General features: G+C 38.7%; 1 protein-coding gene across 5 annotated transcripts in view; it reads right to left on the minus strand.

The window, feature by feature from the left end:
* Positions 1-25,296, minus strand: part of EVI5 (ecotropic viral integration site 5) — a 184,877-nt gene that overhangs the window by 143,938 nt on the left and 15,643 nt on the right. For 3 of the 5 annotated variants that reach the window (XM_054721359.1, XM_054721358.1, XM_054721360.1), the window contains exon 2: positions 6,452-6,681. In XM_054721359.1, coding sequence (XP_054577334.1) covers positions 6,452-6,600 — 149 coding nt within the window. In that variant the 5' untranslated portion in view covers positions 6,601-6,681. Of the gene's footprint in view, positions 1-6,451; positions 6,682-9,861; positions 9,961-25,296 lie in introns of those variants that run through there. The other 2 variants (XM_028129965.2, XM_054721361.1) reach the window with 1 other exon arrangement.

A 25,296-nucleotide genomic window follows, 5' to 3' on the forward strand; every position in this document is an offset into this window, starting at 1 on the left:
TACGAAATTAAAGATGATCTAAGTCAGCATTATCCAAGAGAAATATAATGCGAACCTCCTATATAATTTTAAATGTTCTAGTAGATGCATTTAAAATAAAACGAAACAGGTTAAATTCATTTTAACATTTTATCAAGTACAGGCAAAATATTTTAACATGTAATGAAAATTATTAATGAGATAAGTCTTTTTTTTAAAAATCAACTCTTCGAAATCTGGTGTATATTTTACTCAGAGCATATTGCAATTTAAATCACTAAAATTTGAGGTGCTCATTTGTCACATGTGGCCAGTGACTACCATAATAGATAGTATAAAGATATATAAATTAAAGTTTAAAACATTCCTGCTTAGCATATCAAAAATAAAAGGTACAAAGATATAAAGTTTCAAACATTCCTGTTTACATATTAAAAATTAAAATGCATTTACTTTAGTTTAAAACAACCCTTTCCATTTCCTCATCCTCCTATCTCAACCCCCAAAACCTGCTAAAAAGCAAAATCTGAATCAAATAAAAGAATGTAAAAGGAAACAATATGGTTACAAAGCCAAACTTTTAAACCACTCAAAAATTAAACCAGCAACATTCATTTCCTTAATTACATTTGAACCATACCTCCTTAAATCCATCTCTACCAAAGCCAAGAATACAAATTCTTTGTATTTTGAAAAAATAACTGTCCCATTTCAACTTTAAGGCTATAAATTATTAACCTTCATCAAACAGATCTTTGACATTATATCCAACCATTTCTTCACATCTTTCTGGGACTGCCACAAGTCCTTATTTTTCAAAAGTGACATCTGCCATAAAATTATAGGAAGGAAAAAGTATAATTATACAATTAGATAGTTTCATGTTTCTCATTTTCATTTTCTAAAATACTGCCATTTTTATACTTTCTGAATCAAAGAGAGTTAAGTAATACAACCAGATATTCATCTACATTTGGAGAAGAGAAGGAAAAATACTAAAAGAAAGCATCTCCCCTGTTAAAAACAGTTGTGTCTCATAATATTTACATATGTAACTTGCATATTTACACTACAAACCACAGAAGTGCTCGGAGAAAATTTAACTAATTATTCTTAAATTTTTTCCTTGGACTTAATAGGTTGTTGGGGTATTAGGGAAGAACAAGAAGAGGAAAGCAAGATCTTAGTGTTCATCTTTTTTTTTTTTTTTTGAGAATTCTTAAGAGTTTGAGTAAAACTGATGACATAAGCTGGGGAGCAAGACCTCAAATGCTCCCTGTCATTTTATTTTTCTACTATAGTCAGAGAGACGTGTTTTCCCACTAGGATTATTCTCCTAAGGCAAAAAAGATGTCATTACATCCACCCATTCTCTACACAAAAATTTTTCTCATGGTCTGGATTCTAATCATTGAAGAGGGGGAAAGAAGAGAAGGGGAAAGAGAATAGGGAGGGCAGAGGAATACATGGTTGCAATGCCAAACTCAAAATAAAGACTTAAATGTAAGACCTGAAACCATAAAACACCGAGGAGGAAAAACATACACAGTAAACTCTTTGACGTTGCTCTTAGCAATATCTTTTTAAAGATGACTCTCCAAGCAATGGAAATAAAAGAAAAAAACAAGCAAGTGGGACAACATCGAACTCTAAAAACTTAAAAAATAAAAGACAACCTACTAAATGGGAGGAGATATTCACAAATGATATATTGGAAAGGAGTTAATATCCAAAATACATATGGAACTCATACAAGTTAACACCAAAAAAGCAAACAATCTGATTAACAAATGGGCAGAAGATCTGAATAGGCATTTCCCCAAACAGGGCATACAATTGGCCAACCCACATATGAAAAGATGCTCATCACTAATCAGCAGGGAAATGGAAATTAAAATCACGATGAGATAACATCTCACACCTCTCAGAATAGCTATCATCAATAAATCAATAAACTACAAGTATTGGTGAGGATGTAGAGAAAAGGTAATCCTTGCGCACTGTTGGTCAGACTGTAAATTGTTACAGCTATTATGGAAAACAGAATGGAAGTTCCTCAAAAAATTAAAAGTAGAACTACTATATGGCCCAGCAATTCCACTTCTGGATATTTATCCAAAGAAATTCAAAACACTATTTCAAAAAGATATATGCACCCCTGTGTTAACTGCAGCTTATTTACAATAGCCAAGATATGGAAGAAACCTAAATGTCTATCAACAGACTACTGGATAAGGAAGACTGGTAGCTATATACTATAAAATATTACTCAGCCATAAAAAAATATGAAATCTTACCATTTGTGACAACATGGATAGGCTTTCAGGTATTATGCTAAGTAAAATAAGTCAGACAGAGAAAGACAAATACCAGTATGATTTCGTTTATATGTGGAATCTAAAAAAAAGGTAAACTAACACTAGTAAATACAGAGGAAAAATTAATGGTCGCCAAATGGAAAGGGGGTTGGGGAAATGAGTGAAAACGTGCAAGGGATTAGGTAGTACAAACTTCCACCAGTATAAAAAGTCACAGGGATATAAAGTACAGTACAGGGAATACAGTCAATAATATTGTAATAATTATGTGTGGTGTCAGATGGGTACCACTTATTGGGGTGTGCTTTGTGAGGTACATAAATGTCTAATCACTATGTTGTACACCTGAAACTAATATAATATTGTATGTCAACTGTAATTGAGAAATAAATTTTTTTAAAAACAAGATATCAATACCTACTAAAATGGCTAAAAGTAAACACTCTCAGCACCAAGTGTTGGCAAGGATGTAGAGGAAATGTTTATAAGCTAATAGTGAGAACGTGAAAAAGTATAGCCCTTTGGAAAACAGACTGACAGTTAAATGTACACCTACTACATGAACCAGTTATCCATCACTAGGTATGTGCCCAGTAGAAATGAAATTATACATCAATACAAATGTCTGTACTTATTTTTTTGAAAAATGTTTTAATTTTTATTGCATTTATTTATGTGACATTGGTTAATAAAATTATATAGGTTTCGCCGAAACCGGTTTGGCTCAGTGGATAGAGCGTCGGCCTGCGGACTGAAGGGTCCCAGATTCGGTTCTGGTCAAGGGCATGTGCCTTGGTTGCGGGCACATCCCCGGTAGGGTGTGTGCAGGAGGCAGCTGGTCGATGTTTCTCTCTCATCGATGTTTCTAGCTCTCTATCCTTCTCCCTTCCTCTCTGTGAGAAAATCAATAAAATATATTTTAAATATATATATATATATATATATATATATATATATATATATATATATATATATGGTACCTAATCGGATCACCTTAAAAAAATAAATAAAAATAAAAATATATATATATAAAATTATATAGGTTTCAGGTATAACAATTCTATAATACATCATCTATATATTGTTTTGCATGTTCATCACCCAAAATCAAGTCTCCTTCTAAAATCACTAATCTCCCTTTTACCCTCTTCTACCTTCCCCTAAACCCCTTTGACCTCTGGTACTCCCCATACAGTTGTTTGTGTCTATGAGTTGTTGTTTTTTGTTTTGATTAATCCCTTCACCTTTTTCACCAAGTCCCCCAACGCCCCTCCCTTCTAACAGATGTCAGTCTGTTCTCTGTATTTATGAGTCTCTTTCTATTTTGCTTCTTTATTTTGTTCATTTGGTTCTACATATAAATGAAATCATATGGTACTTGTCTTTCTCTATTCATATGGATGAATCTCCAAATAATTATGCTGAGTGAAATAATCCATTAAAAAAGAGTACACCATGCCCTGGCTGGTGTAGTGCAGTTGGTTGGGTGTCATCCAAGTGCACCAAGAGGTCGCTGGTTCGATTCCTGGTGAGGGCACATGCCCGGTTGAGGGTTTGATCCCCGGTAGGGGGCGTGCAGGAGGCAGCCAATGGTATTTCCCTCTCACATTGATGTTTCTCTCTCTCCCCCCATTCCTCTCTCTCTAAAAAATCAATAAAAATATTTTTTAAAGGAGTACATAGTGTTTATTCCATTTCTATAAAATTCTAGAAAATGCAAACTAAACTAGTTTGAAAGCATTATCAATGGCTTCCTGGGGAGGGGAAGTGGGATAATGGATAAACTCATTTTCTTGATCTTGGTGATAATTTTATGGTTTATACATATATCAAACTGTGTACCTTATTAAGTGTACTTTTTTATTATGTCAATTAAAAAGCTGCTAGAAATTATCTCTGCTATTATGCTTAAAGTGAGTGGTAATATATATCTTGACTAAACACAAAAGGATGCTCTTCTAATAATTCCTTTTGGGCTGATGCCCTAAAGAGCTTTTGATAATCTATATATATAAAAGACTAATATGTTAAGTGTCCCTCTGACCATCCAACTGGTCGCTATGATGTGCACTGACCACCAGGGAGCTGATGCTCAATGCAGGAGCTGCTGTGATAGTCACTGGCCATTTACAAAGAAATGGCACCACGGACCTGGCGCCAACAAAGCAACACTCGGCTTCCCCCAAGAGGGACATAGGCCCTGCCACCACGCCAGAGCAACAGCCCACCAAATCGTAGCCAACACTGTGAAGACCCCATGGCACAAAATGCGGCCCACAGCCCAGCCCAGCCTAAAAACAGTTGCTGTGGGCGCCACGTAATGCTGTCACATAGCAACGCCCGCTTCCTCTCCCTAGTGACTAGCCTCATTGAAGTTTCTTCAGCCTAGGAACATGACTTGCTTTATAGCCAGGTGGAAACATTTTACACTTTAACCAAATGTCTGTGAAGCTTTTTCCCATGCTTCATCTCATTTGATCCTCACAGAAGTCCTGAAGTAGATAGATAGGAGACTCGAGGGAATCCTATTTTCTTTTCATTAGCCGGAAAACAGAGATTTAGAAAGCTTAGAAACTTGACCTAACTGAAAAGAAGTGAGAAATGGTGGACCTTGAAAATGACTTCAGGTTTTCTCACTGCACAGAATATAGTAAAACACTGCTGCAGTTAAATATTTTACCCTTTGTTCTCCCTGCGTGATCTACAATAATAATCTGCTTTGTGTTGATATTTACTGCTGTGTTGCTGACAATTACCTGAAAGAGAAGTTGGGGTGCTTCACTGGGCTGGAAAAAATTTAGCTAAATCAGAAAGCAGGTCTAATTAAGCAAGTTTATTCTACATATATATATACACAAAAGGCTAAGTTGACTTGCGCATGCACGATACATATAAAGCTCTTGCTGGCGCCAATCACATGCATGTGTTTTGATTTGTCAGTGTCGATCGTGAATTTGGTTGACACTTCTATTACAGAGAAAGGGCAAACAGCAATATTAAAATATTTATTCTAATTAATTTCTTTTCAGTGTGCACAAATTCATGCACCGGGTCACTAGTAATATAGTAAAATGACACACAGAGTCCAGAGCACACATTCCTAGCAGAGTAAACAACTACTTCATATTCATCAACAGAAAAGGATGCTTTGCCTTCCATGAATAAACTTATGAAGAGATTTCCTACTCTAAAACTCAAATCAGATATCCATCCTGATTAAATTATTTTACGACATAACCAAAGGAGAATATCTAGTTTAAAACAAAAATGGTAGTTTTGCCCTAACTGGTTTGGCTCAGTGGACAGAGTTTCGGTCTGTGGACTGAAGGGTCCCAGGTTCGATTCTGGTCAAGGGCATGTGCCTTGATTGCAGGTTCCACCACCTGCCGTGGTCGGGGTGCTTGCAGGAGGCAACCAATCAATGTTGTCTCTCTCACATCAATGTTTCTCTCTCTGTGTCTCTCCCTCTCCCTTCTACTCTCTCTAAAAAGCAATGGAAAAATATCGTCAGGTGAGAATTGTAAGAATTAACAAAAAAATATTTAAAAATTTAAAAATGGTGGTTTTATTTGCCTTTAATTTTTTTTTCTAATATTCAGGAAGAATTTAGGGAATATTCTATACTAATAAAATAAATATATAGGGAGGGGGTGGGTAGAGGTGGAAGAGTATATGGGGGGATAAATGGTGATTTAAAATAAAAATTTAAAAAAAGAGGAAAGAGCCCTAACCTAGCTCAGTGGATAAAGCGTCAACCTACAGACTGAAGGGTCCCAGGTTCGATTCCGGTCAAGGGCATGTACCTTGGTTATGGGCACATCCCCAATAGGGGGTGTGCAAGAGGCAGCTGGTCGATGTTTCTCTCTCATTGGTGTTACTAACTCTCTATCCCTCTCCCTTCCTCTCTGTAAAAAAAATCAATATATTTTTTAAAAAACAAAAAGAGAAAAGAAATTATATAAAGCTATGTGAGCCAGAAGAAAATTTTAGTGCAACTTTAGTTTAAGACCAACTACTCCAAAATAGACTTAAATACTTTTAAGTAATTTTGATAAACAATAAGCCAAAAACTAAAAAATAAACATTCCTAATATGAGTAAATGGTTGAGTTTGTATGAAAATTGGAGAGAAAATAGACAAACAACTTCACTCACCTATTTTGTTCCTCCAGTTTAGCCAGGAGTTCTAAGTCGTCTGGACTCAGCTGTGACGGGGAAGATGGTGAAAGGGCTGGCGTTGATAATGTGGTAGATGAGGATGTAGTGTGTAATGAAGTAGATGGACTTGCCACCTGACTGGCCATCTGATTGACTGTGTGTGATACTGTGTTCTTCACCCATGAGAGAGTAGAACTCAGCTTTTCTGCAACCTTGTCTGTCGCCACCTGAGGATAAAAATAAAAGTTACATGTATTTTAGTTTTACAGTACTCATTACCAATAACTTGACAATCCTGTAAACTTTTTCTTAGTAATCACCATCAGAATATTCTCTTTGAGGTGATAAAGGTAAAACCTGTTTTAGCAATGATTATCCTAACATCCAGCTTTGGGAAACTGTTTTAGTTCTGCAACATGAATATAAACTAGAATAGTATGTTCCAAACCACAGGCTGGATAAAACAATGTAACGGGTAACGCTAGCATTTTTTTAAATTAAAAGAACAGAAGACATTATTGTAAAGATATATTGTCTTAGGACATTTTTTTTGATACATACACGTATTAAAACTATGTACTTACATATTTCGATATGTATGGTTATATTCAGTTGAGATAGAAAATGTATTCTTTATTGGGGTTGTAGTAAAAAACATTTAAAGCCAAGAAAGTCAAACATGTCCATTAAGTGATGAGGACAGAGAAATCCTGTAACATGACTAACAATTAAAAAAAAAAACAAAACTGGGTTTGCTTTACATAAATAAGATGTAGTGAGACCCATGACATCTGTCTTCAAACAACTGAAGAGTATTTTTACAGAAGAGGATCTAGTTCTAAAGGAACAAAATTATGATGAACAGTTAACAGTGAAATAGATTCAAGGTACAATTTTCAATTGGATAGAACTATTCATAATTAGAATGGAATGCCTAAAGGAGTATATTCCCTACCAATCGCTATAATAAAGCAGCAATTATAAGATCCAAATGTCAAGAATTGGTTGAAGATGTGTTTCTGTTTTAAGTAGGCAATCAAGACTAGAAAAACTTTTAAGATCCCTCTTCTCTGTAGGATTCAATAAAACCCGAATATGCAAATCAACTGAATGGCGGAATGACCGGTCGCTATGACGCGCACTGCCCCCGAGAGGGAGGCAACCGGCGGCGGTGATCAGAGGGGCAGGGCTGGCCAGCAGGCAGTGCCAGGCCGCCAGCCAAGGCGGGTGCCAGCTGGGGCCCCCCGATCACCCTGCCCACCAGTCACCCCACAGATGGCCCTGATCGCCAGCCAGGCCTAGGGACCCTACCCTATCTATATATTGGGAACAGTCTCTTAGATTTAAAAATTAAAACCTGGCAAGGCTACTTTACCACTGAAAAAAACAGGATAATGCAGTGATGACATGCATGGTTCTGGCTTGTACATTTTGTGACACTTATAACTGTGTGACAAAGCCAATTACTTAACTTCTCTCTGCTTCAGTTTTTCCACCCATAAGATGGGGAAAATAGTACTACTGCCTCAGAAAGATCATGTTATATACTACTTTTTATAATCCGGGGGGGGGGGGAACGTAGCTGCCCATACATGCAAGATGCCTTTCATCTGTATGAAAAGTATGGTCACTGGTGCATGCAGCATCCTGGTTTGCGAGAGGGATGTCTGACTGCCAGTTTAGGCCCGACATCCCCTGAGGGGGTCTTGGATTGCAGGCCAGGCTGAGGGACCCCCGTCCTGTGCATGAATTTCGTGCACCAGGCCTCTAGTCTGTCATAAATCATATCAACCTAAGCAGATATATATACAACAAATCCAGCTGAAACAGATATAATATCTATATATATAAAAGCCTAAGCGACAAATGACCAGTCGACTGGTCGCTATGATGCACACAGACCACCAGGGGGCAGACGCTCAACGCAGTTCAGGCACGAGCCTCTCCTGATTGGGACTGACTGGACATGAGCCCATGGCAAGTGTAGCAGGGCCAGGATGAGCAGGAGTGGCAGGCAGGAGCGGCAGGAGGCGTTGGACTGCCAGTTTTGGCCCAATTGCTGCAGGCCATGCCGAGGGACTCCACGGTGCACAAATCCATGCACTGGGCCTCTAGTACATAAATAATATTCAAGCAAGGCACTATCATTTCAGTAATGAAAAACAATGTGAACAATAACTACATTTGAATATTTATATAAAACTAATATTCATAATATATGAATAAATAAGATATATTTTTAAGGAATTGAATTTTTATAAAAACTATCATAAAAAGAGCTTCTTGATTGTAAGTTCTTAGATATAAAAGCTGAAAACTACAAAGTGCTTTCATGTGCTTTGAGAAGAACTTAAATTTTATACAATAGGTAAATTGCTAGCACACTATAAATTATTTTCTGAATCAGCGTATTTTCAGCCAATCTCGGTTCTATAAATCAATTCATATACACACAAATTAAAACACCAACACATACACACAAATAAAAATCGTACCTAGACTATCTTGGCAGATACTATTTTCCTCATGGGTTGCCCAAAGCTTTCCTCCTTACCTCTATACACACAGGACTCTCTCTTTCTATCCCTCTGCCCCCACTCCCACCAACTCAACCCAGCAGGAAAATTCAATGTGAGGAAAGGATAACACTGAAAAGAGATTTTAAGGTCAGAGTTAAGCAACTCAACATAAAGCTGGAACTGCTAAAACAAAGATTTGATTACAAGTGTTGAATAGGAGCAAGAGTTTTATTAACCTAAGGATACCTCTTATTTTCTTTTCACTTTCATTAACTTTCCCCTTTTCGAATTTATTTCCCTTGGGAATGATATTATAGAGTGGATCGGGGAGCTCTTACTATTAAGAGAAAAACTCCCAAGAAAGACAAGCAGGATAAAGTACGGGGCCCAAGGGAAAGATGCGTGGAGCAGATCATTAGCCTTCCAGGTAAAAGAAATCCTCATCAATGAATACAGTCCATCAGCACAGTTCATCAGGGCAAAAGACTAGATAGAAACGAAGGAATAATTTACCAAGATCTACCTTTATGCCAGAAAATGGTAGGAGCCATGGTAAACAACAAGATAGCCTACTGTGGTTTGTTATCCTATTACTTTTCTCTACATAGTTACAACTACAAATTCAATTGTGAAACTGGCACTAATTTGCATCTCAAAAATGCACTATTATTTTAAAACCAAAAACCTTACTATGTAAAATTTACAGAAATATGTTACTTTTTACTAATACCATTAATTTCAAATATACATACAACTTTCAAGATTAGTGCTGTAAACTTCCATTATATAAATGTCCTCTGCTCAAGATAATTGCAGCAAAGACAAAACTTTTATTATTAAAACAAATTTTAGATTTGTTAATCATTACAACAAATAAATTTATCATACCCCTTCTGCATACTGTAGCAACAGGCTTCCATTTAAAGGGTTAGAATAACCAAGAGCACCACCCTGACATCCTTTTAAACTTGCTGAAATAAGATTTAATCTTTAACTACTGAAGGCTCAACAACCCATCTTTAAATTTTAAATTATTAAACATAACTGGAGTATTTAATTGCAGTAACACTTCAATAAAGCTTAATACTCATGGTCCTAGAAATCCCACAGGATTAAGTTATTTTTTACATAAATCATCATGTCCATTTTTCCTTTAACTTTGCTTTTCCAAATCTCCACTCAGCTGCCTCTAACCTCTTTCCTTCATCCTCTGGTAAACTAAGGTCATGAAGACATAATAAACCTGACAATGCTATTACATCACAAAGTTCCTAGCTACCTCACAGAGGTGTTATTAATTTATTTTTAAACATTAACATACTTTGAAAAGGTTAAAACCTTTATTAGAAAGGCTTAGTAATCAGACACAAAAGGCCACACATTGTATAATTCCATTTATATAAAACGTCCAGAAGAGGAAAATCCAGAGAAAGAAATTAGATTAGTGGCTTCAAGGGCCTGGGAGAGTAGGAATTGAGGAATGACTGCTAATGGGGATAGGTTTCTTTTTGGAATGATGAAAATGTTCTGGGACTGGATTGTGGTGACGGTTATACAACCTTGTGGATATACTAAATGCCACTGAACTATACAGAAGTAAATTTAATGGTATATGAATTCCATCTCAATTTTAAAAGGGTTTAGTCAATCTGAAAAAGCTACATAATGTATGATTCCAACTATATGACATTCTGGAAAAGGCAAAACTATAGAGACAGCAAAAAGATCAGTGGTTGTCGAGGGATAGGGAGAGAAGAGGAACAAAAAGAACACAGGATTTTTAGGGCAGTGAAAATACTCCGTATAATGCCATATGATGAATACATGTAATTATACATTTGCCCAAACCCATAGAACATACAACACAAAGACTGAACTGTAATATAAACTATGGACTTTGGGTGATTATGACGGGTCAACGTAGGCTCATCAATTGTAACACATGCACAATTGTGGAAGTGTATGTGTGGAGGCAAGGAAATATGTACTTCCCACTCAATTTTGCTGTGAACATAAAAATTCTCGAAAAAAGTAAAATCTTAATAAAATAATAAGTAAAATATAAAGTTTAGCTTTAAATATTACTACAATATTTGAATATGATCTCCCATGAGAAATAATCATGGTTCCTTTATTACTTTATATTTTACTAGAGGCCCAGTGCACAAATTTGTGCACCAGTGGGGTCCCTCAGCCTGGCCTGTGGGATCAGGCCAAAACTGGCTCTTCGACATCCCCCAAGAGGTCCCAGATTGCCAGAGGTTGCAGGCCAGGCTGAGGGACCCTACCAGTGCACGATCGGGGCTGGGGAGAAATGCGGGATGTTGGCCAGCTGGGGAGGGACCGTGGGAAGGCTCCAGGGCATGTCTGGCCCTTCTCGCTCAGTCCCAATCAGCCAAACCCCAGCAGCAAGCTAACCTACCAGTCAGAGCATCTGCTCCCTGGTGGTCAGTGCACATCATAACCTATAATTAATAGGTTATGTGACTGGTCGACCGGTCAACTGTCTGTCCCCTGGTGGTTAGTGCTTGTCATAGCGAGTGGTTGAGCAGCCCTAGCATATCATTAGCATATTACGCTTTGCTTGGTTGAATGGACAACCAGACACTTAGCATATTAGGCTTTTATTATATAGGATTAGAACTTACAAGGATGCTCTTAACTGCCAAAAGAACTGCTTTTAAAGACTTAATTTTCAATCCTAACTCTAAAATACTCTGAAGCAGGTGTCACTGTTTCCCCATTTCAAAAGTGAAGAAATGACACAGATAAGTTATACAACTTTATGTAAGGTCAGAAAGCTAATAAAAGTCAAACATAAACAGTCTGGCTTGAGATTCTTTTTCCTTAACTACTATCGAGGGTGAGCAAGGCCAAAATCTGGCAATGGATATGGTCACTAGTAACCTCAGTGAGTCCCCATGAAAAAAAGCAGAAACCAGATTATAGTAGAGTAAGGAAAATCGGAAAGATGAAGAAGTAGGAGCTGCAAAATATTCCCATTCACAACTATGACCTTTATTTTTGATATTTCTAATTCAATCTGATTCCTGAAGGCTGGAGGTTCCAGAAAGTTGGTCAGGACTTTACTGTACAACAAACCTTACATTTTTAAAAATGCTTTCAAAGAGACACTAATTTCATTTGATTTTATTAAAAGAGGAAAAAAAGTTGCACACTTCAAATAAGTAAGCTCTTATAGTTTTTTTTTTTTCCATCATCATTGGATTAGCCTGTTTTATATTATCAAGGCTGATTCAAAATTTAGCATTTTACTTTTTAGGATTTTCACATCAAATCTCACTTACTTAATGCTCACAATTCTGTAGGACAAGTAATGTCTTCATTTTAGAGATAAGAAACCCAAGGTTAATATCATTTAAAAGACTTACTTCTCAGAGGGAGAGGGAGAGGGAGAGGGAGAGGAAGGATGGGAAGAGATTAACCAAAGAACTTATGTGCATATATGTATAACCCATGGATACTAACAATGGTGTGGCGAAGGCTTGGAGGGGGTGGGGAGCAGGGGCAGAAGGCAGAGTGGTTGGGGGGCCAATGGGGAATAAAGAGGATATCTGTAATACTTTCAATAATAAAAATAACTTTTAAAAAAAAGGACTTCTTAACTCAAATGGATGAAAGACCTAAACATAAGAATTAAAACTATAAAACTCTTAGAAAAAAAAAACACAGGGGAAAAGCTTCATGACAATGATTTGGCAATGATTCTTCAAATATGACACGACAAAAAAGAAAAAATATAGGTAAATTGGACTTCATCAAAATTAAAACGTTTGTTCATCAAAAGGACACTAACAGAGTGAAAAGGTAACCCACAGAATAGAAAAAAGTATTTGCAAATCATATATCTGATAAGGGGTTATATCCAAAACATATAAGAACTAAAATCAACAATAACAACTCAAACAAACCAATTAAAAAATGGGCAAAGGACCTGAACAGACATTTCTCCAAAGATATACAAGTGGCCAATAACTAAAACTAACCCAAATGCTTTACAAGTTCACATGATCTGGAATTAATCTTTAGTCAGTGAAAGCAAGCTTAAGGTTATTAGTTTAATTAAAACAAGCATGCCTTCAGGGTTATCAACGCTGAAAAATAATACAAACATACAACTTTTATTCTACCTGGCTCTTTTAGTCCAATAAGCTCATTTTATCTCTATTACAATATTTGTTGGCAAGAAAAATAACTTAAAATGATGGTTAATTGCTTTTTTTTTTTTTTTTAGTATATATTTTTATTGATTTCAGAGAGAAAGGGAGAGGAAGAGAGATACAAACATCAATGATGAGAGAGAAACATTGATCGGCTGCCTCCTGCATGCCCCCTATTGGAGATGGAGCCCAGGCATGTGCCCTTGTCTAAAATTGAACCCGGGATCCTTCAGTCTGCAGGCTAATGCTCTATCTGTCTCAGTGGATAGAGCATCGACCTGAGGACTGAAGGGTCCCAGGTTCGATTCCAGTCAAGGACACTTAGCTAGGTTGCAGGCTCCCAGCTCTGGTCAGGGGCATACGGGAAGCAACCAATCGATGTGTCTCTCTCACATCAGTGTTTCTCTCTGACTCTCCCTCTCCCTTCCACTCTCGCTAAAAATCAATGGAAAAAATATCTAGGGTGAGAATTTTAAAAAATAATAAAATAAAATAAATAAAAATTTTAAAAACATCCATTGTTAAAAAGCAAAGAGTTAAAAAAAAAAATAGTTTAACTGGAGATAATGGGGTAAGTTTCTACATCAATTTTTCAGTAGTTTCCCAAAATCTTTGGTTACTTGAATCCTTATACCTTGCTAAGTTAAATGATGAATTAAATAAAACACTAAGAAGAGTTGAGATTAGAAAAGGACATGTGGTTGTCCACTACCCAGCTAGCTTTGGGGCTGGCAGACAAGGTAAGGGGGGACAGCAGGACAGTACGTTGGAGACCTTACTATGCCATTCTACAAACCTAGGAGGGCTTAAGATGCTGAAGATTAAGATCTAGGCACTTGTGACAAAGCCTGATTAGAGCACTAAAAGGTGGAATCGCTGGGAAACTGATGAGAATAAACAGGAGGATATTGGTGAATGAAAATGACTGTATATGGAAAGATGTGTGTGTTCTATAAGAGAAAACATGAGGAATGAAAATGCACTCTGTTGAAGGAAAATAAAGTAATTTGGTCCTAAAGTAAGGCTGAATGTTTCAGAATTGAATAGAGGAAAACAGGACAAAATCTGAATGCATAAAAAGGAAGTTGTAGAAGATTTATGGAAAAATACACATCTACTGAAGACTGAGCCTGCAACCTGGGCATGTGTCCTGACAGCATGTGCTGTGACCTCCTGGTTCATAGGTCGACACTCAACCACTGAGCCACACACCAGTGGGGCAACCAAGTGTCTTAAGACTTCTGATGTTTGACAAACCTCCCAAAATTCAAAAATTAGTCCTTTATTTTAATTTGAAAATAAGTTTAGTATTTTTCAGAAGAATACCTGAAACATTTCAAAGGGAATCTCTTTACCCAAAGGGATAATTAAACTACTTAGGACTATTTGATATGCTAAAATTTTGAGATTTGGCAAATGGATTTTCTCCACTTGTCCCCTTCTCAAGGATATAAATATGTACTGGTGATAATTTTCATGCATTCTCAATGGGCAGAAGCATTCCCATATCAAAGGGTACAGCTGCAACAGTCACTAAAGTAGTTCTAGAAAGGATTTTTGTGGGGGTGTTTCTCTCTTTTCCGCGTCCAGCACGGAAAAGGAACAGGTCTGGTTCCTGAGTAGAGGAGCTGGGGATTAGGAAATAAAAGAAAGAAAGAGACAAGAGGCAGAAATAGAAATAAGCTGGGAGCCAGGTGGGACACTGCCACTCTGATGGAGGGAAAGGACGCTGAACCCAGGCAGCGCATTTATTTTATACCCCCAAATACCAGGAAGTATCACCAAAACTTAGGATCAAAGGAGCTTATTTGCATTCTTGAGTAGGCCCTAGAATTCCTGGTGCTTGACTGGATTTACACATCTATGAAGGCCAAGCTGATAACACTTTCCGCCTTCTTGGGGAATGTGTATCTGAGACGAGGCTCTGCCAGTCGCCTCGGACTAAGCTGACAACAATTAAAGAAATGCCCATGTGCCTTCCCAGGGGGCCCTCTACAGATTTTTCCAAATTGGAAATATCCACCAAACTCCAAAGCAACCAGTGAACCTATTTTACAACAGATATGTGAGATTTGGCCAATATAACAAAATTTTCATTATGCTGTCATCTCCAGTCCTATGACCTTTGAACAAATAGGAGGATTAAAACTCAAATGTCAAGAGAACCAAGATGGTGGCATAGGTAAACACTATACTCATTGCCTCCCACAACCACATCAAAATTACAACTAAAATATAGAACAACCACCATTCAAAACTGCCTGAAAGCTGGCTGAACGGAAGTCCTACAACTAGAGAAGTAAAGAAGAAAGCAGTTGAGACTAGTGAAGAGGTGCAGAGGTGCAGACCAGGCTGGTCTGACACCCACGTGTGCCATTTTTTTAATTGGGAGAGAGATCATTTCTGCAGAGGCCATCTGTGAGGAGCAAGGGGTCCCAGCCGCACACCAGACCAGCCCCCCCACCCCCCACCCAGGCTCCCAGAGCTGGGAAGAGAATTCCCTGCAACTACGGGCTGTAAAAACGAGCAGGGATTGGGGCTGAGTGACAAGGAGGAGGATGGAGACTCAGTTATTCCTTTTAAAGGACCAGCACACGAACTGAACTCACATAGTCCCAGTTCCTCTGAGCTCCAGCGCCAAGGCAAGGCTCTGAAGTACCCAGACATATAAGGGGAGGAATTGGGATTGTCTGACATGGGGCAGATACTCAGAGGTGGCTTTCTCCCAGACAAGGGTGCTTGCTGGGGTCATTGTTCCTGTTCTGGGACCTCCCCTGTCCCAGGGCTGACCGGTAGCCATATCTGAGTTTCCATCAGTGTGGCCCACACTGTTTATTCCACCCTGGGGATTCTCTGAGACCCCGCCCCATCCAATTGCAGCCCTACCAAACCTGTTTGCTGCAGCTTTTCCATATGAATGGCCTGTTCCTGCTCAAGCTTCAGACTTTGCTAAAATCTCTCAAACAAGCTGCAGCTGGCATCAGAGTGTCCCAAACCTATCAATAAAAGGCCCAAGACCAGGCACTAGCACCAGCCTCCCTTACTTCACAGCTGGGCCTCGCCTGGGCACCTCCAAGTCCAATACAAATAGCTCCTCCAGGGTGCCCGGCAGTGGCTGACTTTGCACCTCCCTGAAGGCCCTAGAGCCAGTGCACCTGATGGACACCTTCACACCACAGATTACAACTCTACACATCCACAAGCAACACACTCAAGAGACAGACTCAGTGAGCAACAAAGCCCCACTGAAGCAAGTCCTGTTCCACAGGGATAGCTCCTGTACTGCAGCTCTTCCACTATAGTCACAGTGGATCCTCATAGTCAATTGGCCTGAAGGTCAATTCCTCCCAGTGACGCCAACAGCAATCAAGGCTCAACTATAACAAGACTGTGCACACAGCCCACACAGGGGTGCACCTAGAGAGCTAGTTCAGGTGACCGAGGAGGCTGAACCACTGGGCCCTATAGGACACCTACTACACAAGGCCACTCTACCAATTCCAGGAGACATAGCAGCTCTACCTAATATGTAGAAACAAACACAGGGAAGCAGCCAAAATGCAGAGACAGAGAAGCATCTCACAAATGAAAGAAATGGAACCAAGCAAACTACTGGATAAAGAGTTTAAAACCATGGTTATAACGCTACTCAAGGATCTTAATGAGAGCTTCAAGGGACTTAGTGAGACTTTCAAAGATCTTAGTGAGAATGTCAAAGACATGAAAAAGGACCAGTCAGAAATTAAGCATACACTAATTGAAATAAAGAATAACTTACAGGAATTCAACAAGAGAGTAGAGGATTGATTCTAAGAATCAAATCAATGATTTGGAATATGAGGAAACAAAAAGACACCAATCAGAAGAGCAAAAAGAAAAAAGAATCCAAAAATATGAAGATAGTGTAAGGAGCCTCTGGGACAACTTCAAGTGTACCAACATTCACAATTTGGGTCTGCCAGAAGGAGGAGAGAGAGAGCAAGATATTGAAAACCTATTTGAAGAAATAATGACAGAAAACTTCCCCTACCTAGGGAAAGAAATAGACTTACAAGTCCAGGAAGTACAGAGTGCCAAACAAGAGAACCCAAAGAGGCCCACAGCAAGACACATCATAATTAAAACTAGAGGCCCGATGCACAAAATTCGTGCAAGGGGCTCAGCCCTCACAGCCCCTTGCAGCCTCAGCCAGCCCTCCAACCCTGGCTTCGTCCAGAAGGTCATCCGGACGGTCCTTCTGCTATTTGGTCTAATTAGCATATTAGCTCTTTATTATATAGGAGGATGCCAAGAGTTAAAGACAAAGAGAGAATCTTTTTTTAAAAAAATATATTTTATTGATTTTTTACAGAGAGGAAGAGAGAGGGATAGAGAGCTAGAAACATCGATGAGAGAGAAACATCGATCAGCTGCCTCCTGCACACCCCCCACTGGGGATGTGCCCGCAACCAAGGTACATGCCCTTGACCGGAATCAAACCTGGGACCTTTCAGTCCGCAGGCCGACGTTCTATCCACTGAGCCAAACCGGTTTCGGCCAAAGAGAGAATCTTAAAAGCAGCAAGAAAAAAAGCAATCAGTTACCTACAAGGGAGCACCCATATGACTACCAGCTGCTTTCTCAACAGAAACTATGCAGGCCAGAAGGGAGTGGCAAGAAATATTCAAAGTGATGAATAGCAAGAACCTACAACCAAGATTACTCTACCCAGCAAAGCTCTTATTTAGAATTGAGGGTCAGATGAAAAACTTCACAGACAAGAAAAAGCTAAAGGAGTTCCTCACCACCAAACCAGTATTACATGAAATATTGAAGGGCATTCCTTAAGAAGAGGAAGAGCCCCTGGCCGGTTTGGCTCAGTGGATGGAAGCATCAGCCTGCAAATTGAAGGGTCCCAGGTTCGATTCTGATCCAGGGCACATGCCCAGGTTGCAGGCTCTATCCCCAGAAGGGGGCGTGCAGGAAGCAACCAATCAATGATTCTCTACCTTCCTCTCTGAAATCAATAAAAATATTTTTTTTAAAAAAGAGGAAGAATAAGAAAAAAAGATAAAAAATATGAACAATAAAATGGTAATAAATGCAGACCTATCAACAATTAAATCTAAAAATCAAAATAAACAAACAAGAGATCTAATGAACAAAATAAACTGGTGAATAAAATAGAGTAAGAAACATGGAATCTCAGAGGGAAAGGGGGAGAGGGGGAGATTAACCAAAGAGATTACCTATGGACACAGACAGTAGGGTGGTGAAGACCTGGAGAGGGGTGGGAACCAGGTGGAGAGGGGCAATGGAGGGAAAAAAGGAGGACATCTATAATACTCTCAACAATAAAAAAATTTTAAAAAATCAATTGGCAACCTAAGATCTATTCTCTTTAGCAAACACTGATTGTCTCCTTTTGAAATCATTACTGGACAAACTTGCCTTATTAAAAAGAGACCTTCCAACCAATTGTAAGGAACTTGCAACAGCCCCTGAAAATAATTTAAAGCTCATAGAGCAATCTTTTCACAGCATGCTCCCAGGAGATGCAGATTTACAACATCATTATCTCCAACCTGGAGATTTGGTCTGCTGGAAACATCACCTTCACAAGCATGCCCTCCAACACTGTCTGAAAGGCTCGAATCAGGTATTATTGACTACCCCTGTGCTGCTAAACTCAAAGGTATTAACTCATGGATCATGTTCCTCATTTTTTTAAAAGGCACCCTCACCTACACCTGATTCATCCAACTGAACACTCCAGCCTCTTGGAGATCTCAAATTAAAAATATTCACATCAAGCCGAAACCGGTTTGGCTCAGTGGATATAGCGTCGGCCTGCGGACTCAAGGGTCCCAGGTTCGATTCCGGTCAAGGGCACATCCCCAGTAGGGGGTGTGCAAGAGGCAGCTGATCGATGTTTCTCTCTCATGGATGTTTCTAACTCTCTATCCCCCTCTCTTACTCTCTGTAAAAAATCAATAAAATATATTAAATATATATATATATATATATATATATATATATATGTTTGTGTGTGTGTGTGTGTGTGTGTGTATATATATATATATATATATATATATATATATATTCACATCAAGCCCTATCTGGTTTGGCACATACCTTGGTTGTGGGCTCAATCCCCAGTAGGGGGTGTGCAGGAGGCAGCTGATCAATGATGTTTCTATCTCTCTCTCCCTCTCCCTTCAACTCTGAAATCAATAAAAATATATTTTTTAAAAATTGTTATTAAAAAAATATTTCAGATCAACCCCAAACCAACAACAACCTGGATGAGAAGCAGACAACATCTGGAGTAGATAGCTTTCCCAAGATTCAGGACCAGACTAATAAAACCAATCCTTGTATGCATAACCTTTATGTTTATTTCATAATTACTATGCTAGTTATATTCTAGTGCACACTAATGCTTTTTATATTACTATGACAAGCCAGTCATCTTCCCTGTGTTTTGGATTGCCTACTGTAACCATTCCACATTACTAGCCTATGCTCATGAAATATTTGAACAGACATTTACCATACTAGTTATTTTAGCTTTGTTCCTCATTTTATTTGTATCTTCAAACTTTAATTAAAGTGTGTTCAATGGGCTTTAATCAAGTGATTTCTTCTTCCTTTATTTTTAATATTTTGGTATATGGAAATAGAAAGTACTTATGTTCAATTTTCTCAGTCCTTAGCAAGCTCGGGAAACCTATCTGACTGTTAGATTTACCATCTCACCTACTACTACTTTTTCCAACAACACTCACCCCATCATACTCCCTATAACAAACTTTTCACCTGTACCTACATTTACTGTGGAAAACAAGACCTTCCATAAATGTAACCTACTGAGTTCAGCTATTCCCTAGAATCAATTCAACTTCTTTTTTTTTTTCTTATAACCCCAATCAATGATGCTGTCAGGCTATATGGAAACAAATGTTACACCTCTAAAGGCTACAACCAAAACAATCAAAATTTAAGCAATAGACACTCACAAGGATGTAACCTACCAGCTGGTTAGTCTGGCAATCAATTAAACTGCCTTCTTAGGATTTAGAGTACTTGGTTTAGAATATCGGCAGGTGACTATGAAATTATGCTGAGCAACCTGACTGAACAGTTAACAGAATTGCTCAACCCACCACGTGGGCTATAGAGTTCAACAAAAATCTTTGCATTCCTTAGCACATGTACTTGATAATTGCATTGCTCTTGTCTATTTACCTGCAGCACAAGGTGATATCTGTGCTATAGTCAAAACAGCTGTACCTGGATAAATACCTTTCCCCAGGTATAATTAGAAATAATCAAGCATCTTAAACTCACAAAGTCCATTAAAGGGCACTTAAACGTGACCACTGGCATTCCTAACTGGTGGAAAATTAAATTTCCAACATTTTTCAACTGGCTCTCAGCTGGACTTTGGGCCATTTTAAGATCTAGTTTACAAATTGTGGTTTTTGCTTGTATAATCTCTGGCTTTCTTTGCCTTACCTTGAGCACATTTCATGTTTCCCTGAATCTGGATCTCGTGGATTCAAATCCTATAAGACCCCAAATGAACTTTTTTTTTACTTTGCAGCTTCAGTTCTTCAGTTCTTCAGTCCTTCAACACTATAAACTGTGTGTTTTTACTTTATGTCTTGTAATTTTTCTTAATAGTTGGATATGATGTACTGCGTAAATGGAACTGCTGTAAATAGGCCTTTAATAATGTGTTTCAAAGGTTTGGGTTAAGGGAAGCATTTTATAATCCTACTAGAGGCCTGGTGCACAAAATTCATGCACAGGTAGGGAGGGTCCCTAGGCCTGGCCAGCGATCAGGGCCGATCAGGGCCAATCAGGGCCTTCCAGCTGCCGGCCAAAGCCTTCCTTCCCCGCTGCCAACCGCCGGCTGCTGGCCGAAGCCTTCCTTCATTCAGCACCACCCCCTGGTGGTCAGCGCACACCATAGCGAGTGATTGAACTCTGGAGGGGACACTTTGCATATTGGCCTTTTATATATAGAAGATAGATGAGTCCACCTTAGTCTTTTAGTGACTCTATACCTCTGGACTGTGGATGTCACATGTACTTCTCAGTCCTTCCCCTCCCCTGCCCCACCTCTCACCTCATTCCCTTCTGTGGGACAGGATGACAAGAGAGGGCTGGAATTGGTTATTTTCCTTCCCCCTGGTCAATTAGGTTCTGCTAAAACCCCAGCAGGCGAGCCCCTGGTTAAATAGTTTCTCCTGAGGGCAGACCTTATTAAGAGCAGAATGTTGTGGCCGAAACCGGTTTGGCTCAGTGGATAGAGCGTCAGCCTGTGGACTGAAGGGTCCCAGGTTCGATTCCGGTCAAGGGCATGTACCTTGGTTGTGGGCACATCCCCGGTGGGGGGTGTGCAGGAGGCGGCTGGTCAATGTTTCTCTCTCATCGATGTTTCTAACTCTCTATCCCTCTCCCTTCCTCTCTGTAAAAAATCAATAAAATATATTTAAAAAAAAAAAAAAAAGAACAGAATGTTGTGGAATATTTCAAACTAGTTCCTTTTCCCCTCTCCCAGAAGGAAGTATGAGGGGATTTTTCTCCAATATTCACGATGAGAATCTGGTCAAGTTCCTAGAGATAAAATTCACAGAAATGTTGGGCCCCCTGGAGTTTTCTCTCTCAGTCTTGTCCACACTGAACCGCCAACAATTATTTAGTTAAAGTTCAGCTTTCCCTTCCCTCGCCCTGGTTCCCACACAGGTTTCAACTTATGGGTTTCTCTCTAGTAAGTTATGCTTATCCGTATCTATTCAATTTGAAGGGCAATGGACTGTCCTGTGACTTTGCTTCTCTGATGAAACTAAGAAAAAAGTGTTAATTTTTCAGTTTGTTTAGCTTTTTACTTATTGTTAGGTCAGGGTGACAACTTTCATGCCAGACCAAAAACTGGAAATTCTAACTTTGTTTTAAAAAGATGGTTAGAGAGGGGGAAAGTAAAAAAAAGCAAGAACTCAAATTATATATATGTTCTCATTAGAACAAAGATATAAGCAAAGAAGAGAAAAGAAGACGATATATCAAGATTAAAACCAAGATTTTGGTATAGTAGTGAATTTGGGGGTGGAGAGAGTCCTTGTTTTTCTAATGATCTCCAATTTAGTTATATAAAATGTGCATAATTAAGGAATGAGATAAATATATCCCAAAAAAGTAAAATATGATCAAGAAGGGGAAAAGGATAAGAGAGAGAAAAGAATACCAGATAGGCTCAAGAAGAAAAATATATTGATTTGATTTTTTTTTTAAAAAATTCTTATGTTTTTTTTTTTCATTATAAATGACCCATATTTATGGCAAAATGAAAGAAAATAAAGAAAAGTTAATTATCCATAAACTCATCACTCAATCAGTGTTAGCTGTTTTTTTCAAAAAATGATGGTGCATAAATGAGGGAAACATGAATGGAGAATGAACAAGAGACCTCAGCCTCACTTAGAAGTTAAACTGTGAACTAGCCACAAGCCCTTTAAGAGTTCCAAACAGACTTTGTTTCTGTAAATTTTGCTACTGTAACCATTTTTAAGTGTGCAATTCATTAGAATTAACTACCCTCATGTCATACAACCATCACAACTGTCTATTTCCAGAATTTTCTATTACCCAAAGCAGAAACTCTATATCCATTCTTCCTTCTCCCTAGCCTCAAGTAATCTCTAACCTACTTTCTGACTCTATGAATTTACCTATTCCAGATATGTAAATAGAATCATACATACAATATTTGTCCTTTTGTACCGAACTTATTTCATTCAGCATGTTTTCAAGGTTCATGCATGATGCAGCATGTATCAGACCTTCAATCCTTTTAATGGCTGAAAAATATTCCATTATGTATATATTTCTCTCATTCTTCAAGGTATTAGAAACTCTGAGCTCTTGAAAAACATGATATATTTAATGGTGGAAGATTATATATGTATGTATCTTCACTCATCTGTAGTTTATCCATTTATCTGTTGATGGACATTTGGGCTGTTTCCAAACTTTTGGCTACTGTGAATAATGCTGCTATGAACACTGGCATACAAGTGCCAAGCAGACTTTTAATAGTTTGCTCTGGCTGGAAAGCCAGCAGAAAGACCACAAAGGAAAACACCAACAGAAGCTGCCAACAGCAATTACCATAACAAAACTGAATCCTATCTAATATAGAGGGAATATGCTAATTGACCCTGATGCCATCACAAAGATGGTAGCACACACAGCCAATAAGGAGGGAATATGCTAATTGACTGCCCCACCCTCAAAGATGGCAGCGCCACAGCCACAAGATGGCGACACCCAGTCTCCTCAGCCCCACTGGGGCGGCAGGTGCACGGCAGGTGCATGCCTGCCTCCAGAATCCCCCAGTCCCCTCAGCCCCTCCCCCCCCCCCGGTTGCCCAGGGCTGGCCCGAGGCACAGGCAAGCCTCAGATGGCGGCTGCCCAATCACCCAGGGCCTCCCAAGGCTCAGGTAACCAGGGCCAGCTGAGGCTTGCGCTGCCGGTAGTGGCAGCAGCAGAGGTGTGATGGGACGTCACTTTCCCCTGATCACCGGGTCGCCTCCTGCCCCTGAGGGCTCCTGGACTGTGAGAGGGGGCAGGCCGGGCTGAGGGACTCCCCCCTCCAGTGCATGAATTTTCATGCACCGGGCCTCTAGTAGAATATAAGACATTAACTTTATGGTTTTAATATTATTTATATTTTAACTTTTCTAATTGTCTTGAACAAATACGTATTATTTGCATAACTGAAGGGAAACCATGTTTGTAGAGTCCTTACAGGATATATATATTGACAGGATATATATATTCTAATCTGAAAAACAAATAATCCTTTATAATAAAGAGCTAATATGCTAATTAGACCAGACCACAGAATGGCCTTCCAGAAAGACCAGTGGGCGGGCAGCGGGGCTGCAGGACCGTGAGGCAGCGGGCTGCGAGGGCCGAGCCCCTTGCACGAATTTCGTGCATTGGGCCTCTAGTAAGGAAATAAAAGGGAGAAAGCAACACAATGCTGATACAAGATACTAAGAGATCATTATTGAGGTCATGATTGCAGGTTAGGAGTACTCCTGAGAAGGGAGCAGAGTTTTAGCCTGAAAGTAGCTTGTTTTTCTGTTCTGACCAAAGAGAAGGTACTATTTTGTCCTCCATCACGCCTAGCATAGTGCCTGGTATATATTAGAAACTCAAAAACAAAAGTTGGCTCAAAGAATAAATAGATAAATAATTCTATAGATTTAGATATTTTAATTCTAAGCTCTTTCACCTACATCATATTGTGTAAATTACTTACATTCAGTCTGAAAGAAACTATTACAGACATCTCAAGTTTCACAGTAAGTTTATAGGAACCCATAAATTTAGGGGGAAATTGACAGGTGAATTATAGAAATTTGTCTTTTGGGACCATTATTTAAACTACAACCTTGACTGCTTACAGAAGAGTACAAACCCCAGAGCTCACCAACTTATAGCACCAAACTTTCTCAGTGGCTATCTATGTGTCTGTAATGCCAAAGGAATCCAGGGAGGTCTTTTCTTATTTGCTTCCAAAGTAAACAGCAATGATCAAACTTAGAAGTACGTTCTAAAATGTTTGCTCAAATTCAAAATGGCCTATATCAATATAAATATAAAAATAGCATTAACTTGTACCTATATACACCATTACTTCTCTTCATTCTTCAAGATGTTGGAAATTCTGAGCCCATAAAAAAACTTAATATACAACTGAAAAGCAATATATATTCAATTTTGTTCTGGTAGGATTTAAGGTTGATGAAAATGTAATATCTATCTTCAATCTTTTAAGTAGGTTATAAAAAAGTATTATTCCAACTCTGTAAACATGGGAATAAATGACATTATTATATAAATAGCAATGTCCTGCATGTTTTGAGTATTATCAATAAATATGGAGTATAGATTTTAACACATAGCCTGTAAATATCCAAAAAAAGAATTACAAACTGTCTTTTACTGAAGTTAACAGCTGTTAGAGATGGCAGAAGGGAAGCTAAAGAGCACTGGCTTCAACAGAAATAAAAAAATAGAACAGGAATTAAAGTGAAAGGGGGAAAAACAGGAAATAAGGGCAACACTGCTGACAAGTCTCCTTCCT

This window comes from Eptesicus fuscus, chromosome 9 (genome assembly GCF_027574615.1).
Source record: "Eptesicus fuscus isolate TK198812 chromosome 9, DD_ASM_mEF_20220401, whole genome shotgun sequence".
In the NCBI taxonomy this organism is placed as follows: domain Eukaryota; kingdom Metazoa; phylum Chordata; class Mammalia; order Chiroptera; family Vespertilionidae; genus Eptesicus; species Eptesicus fuscus.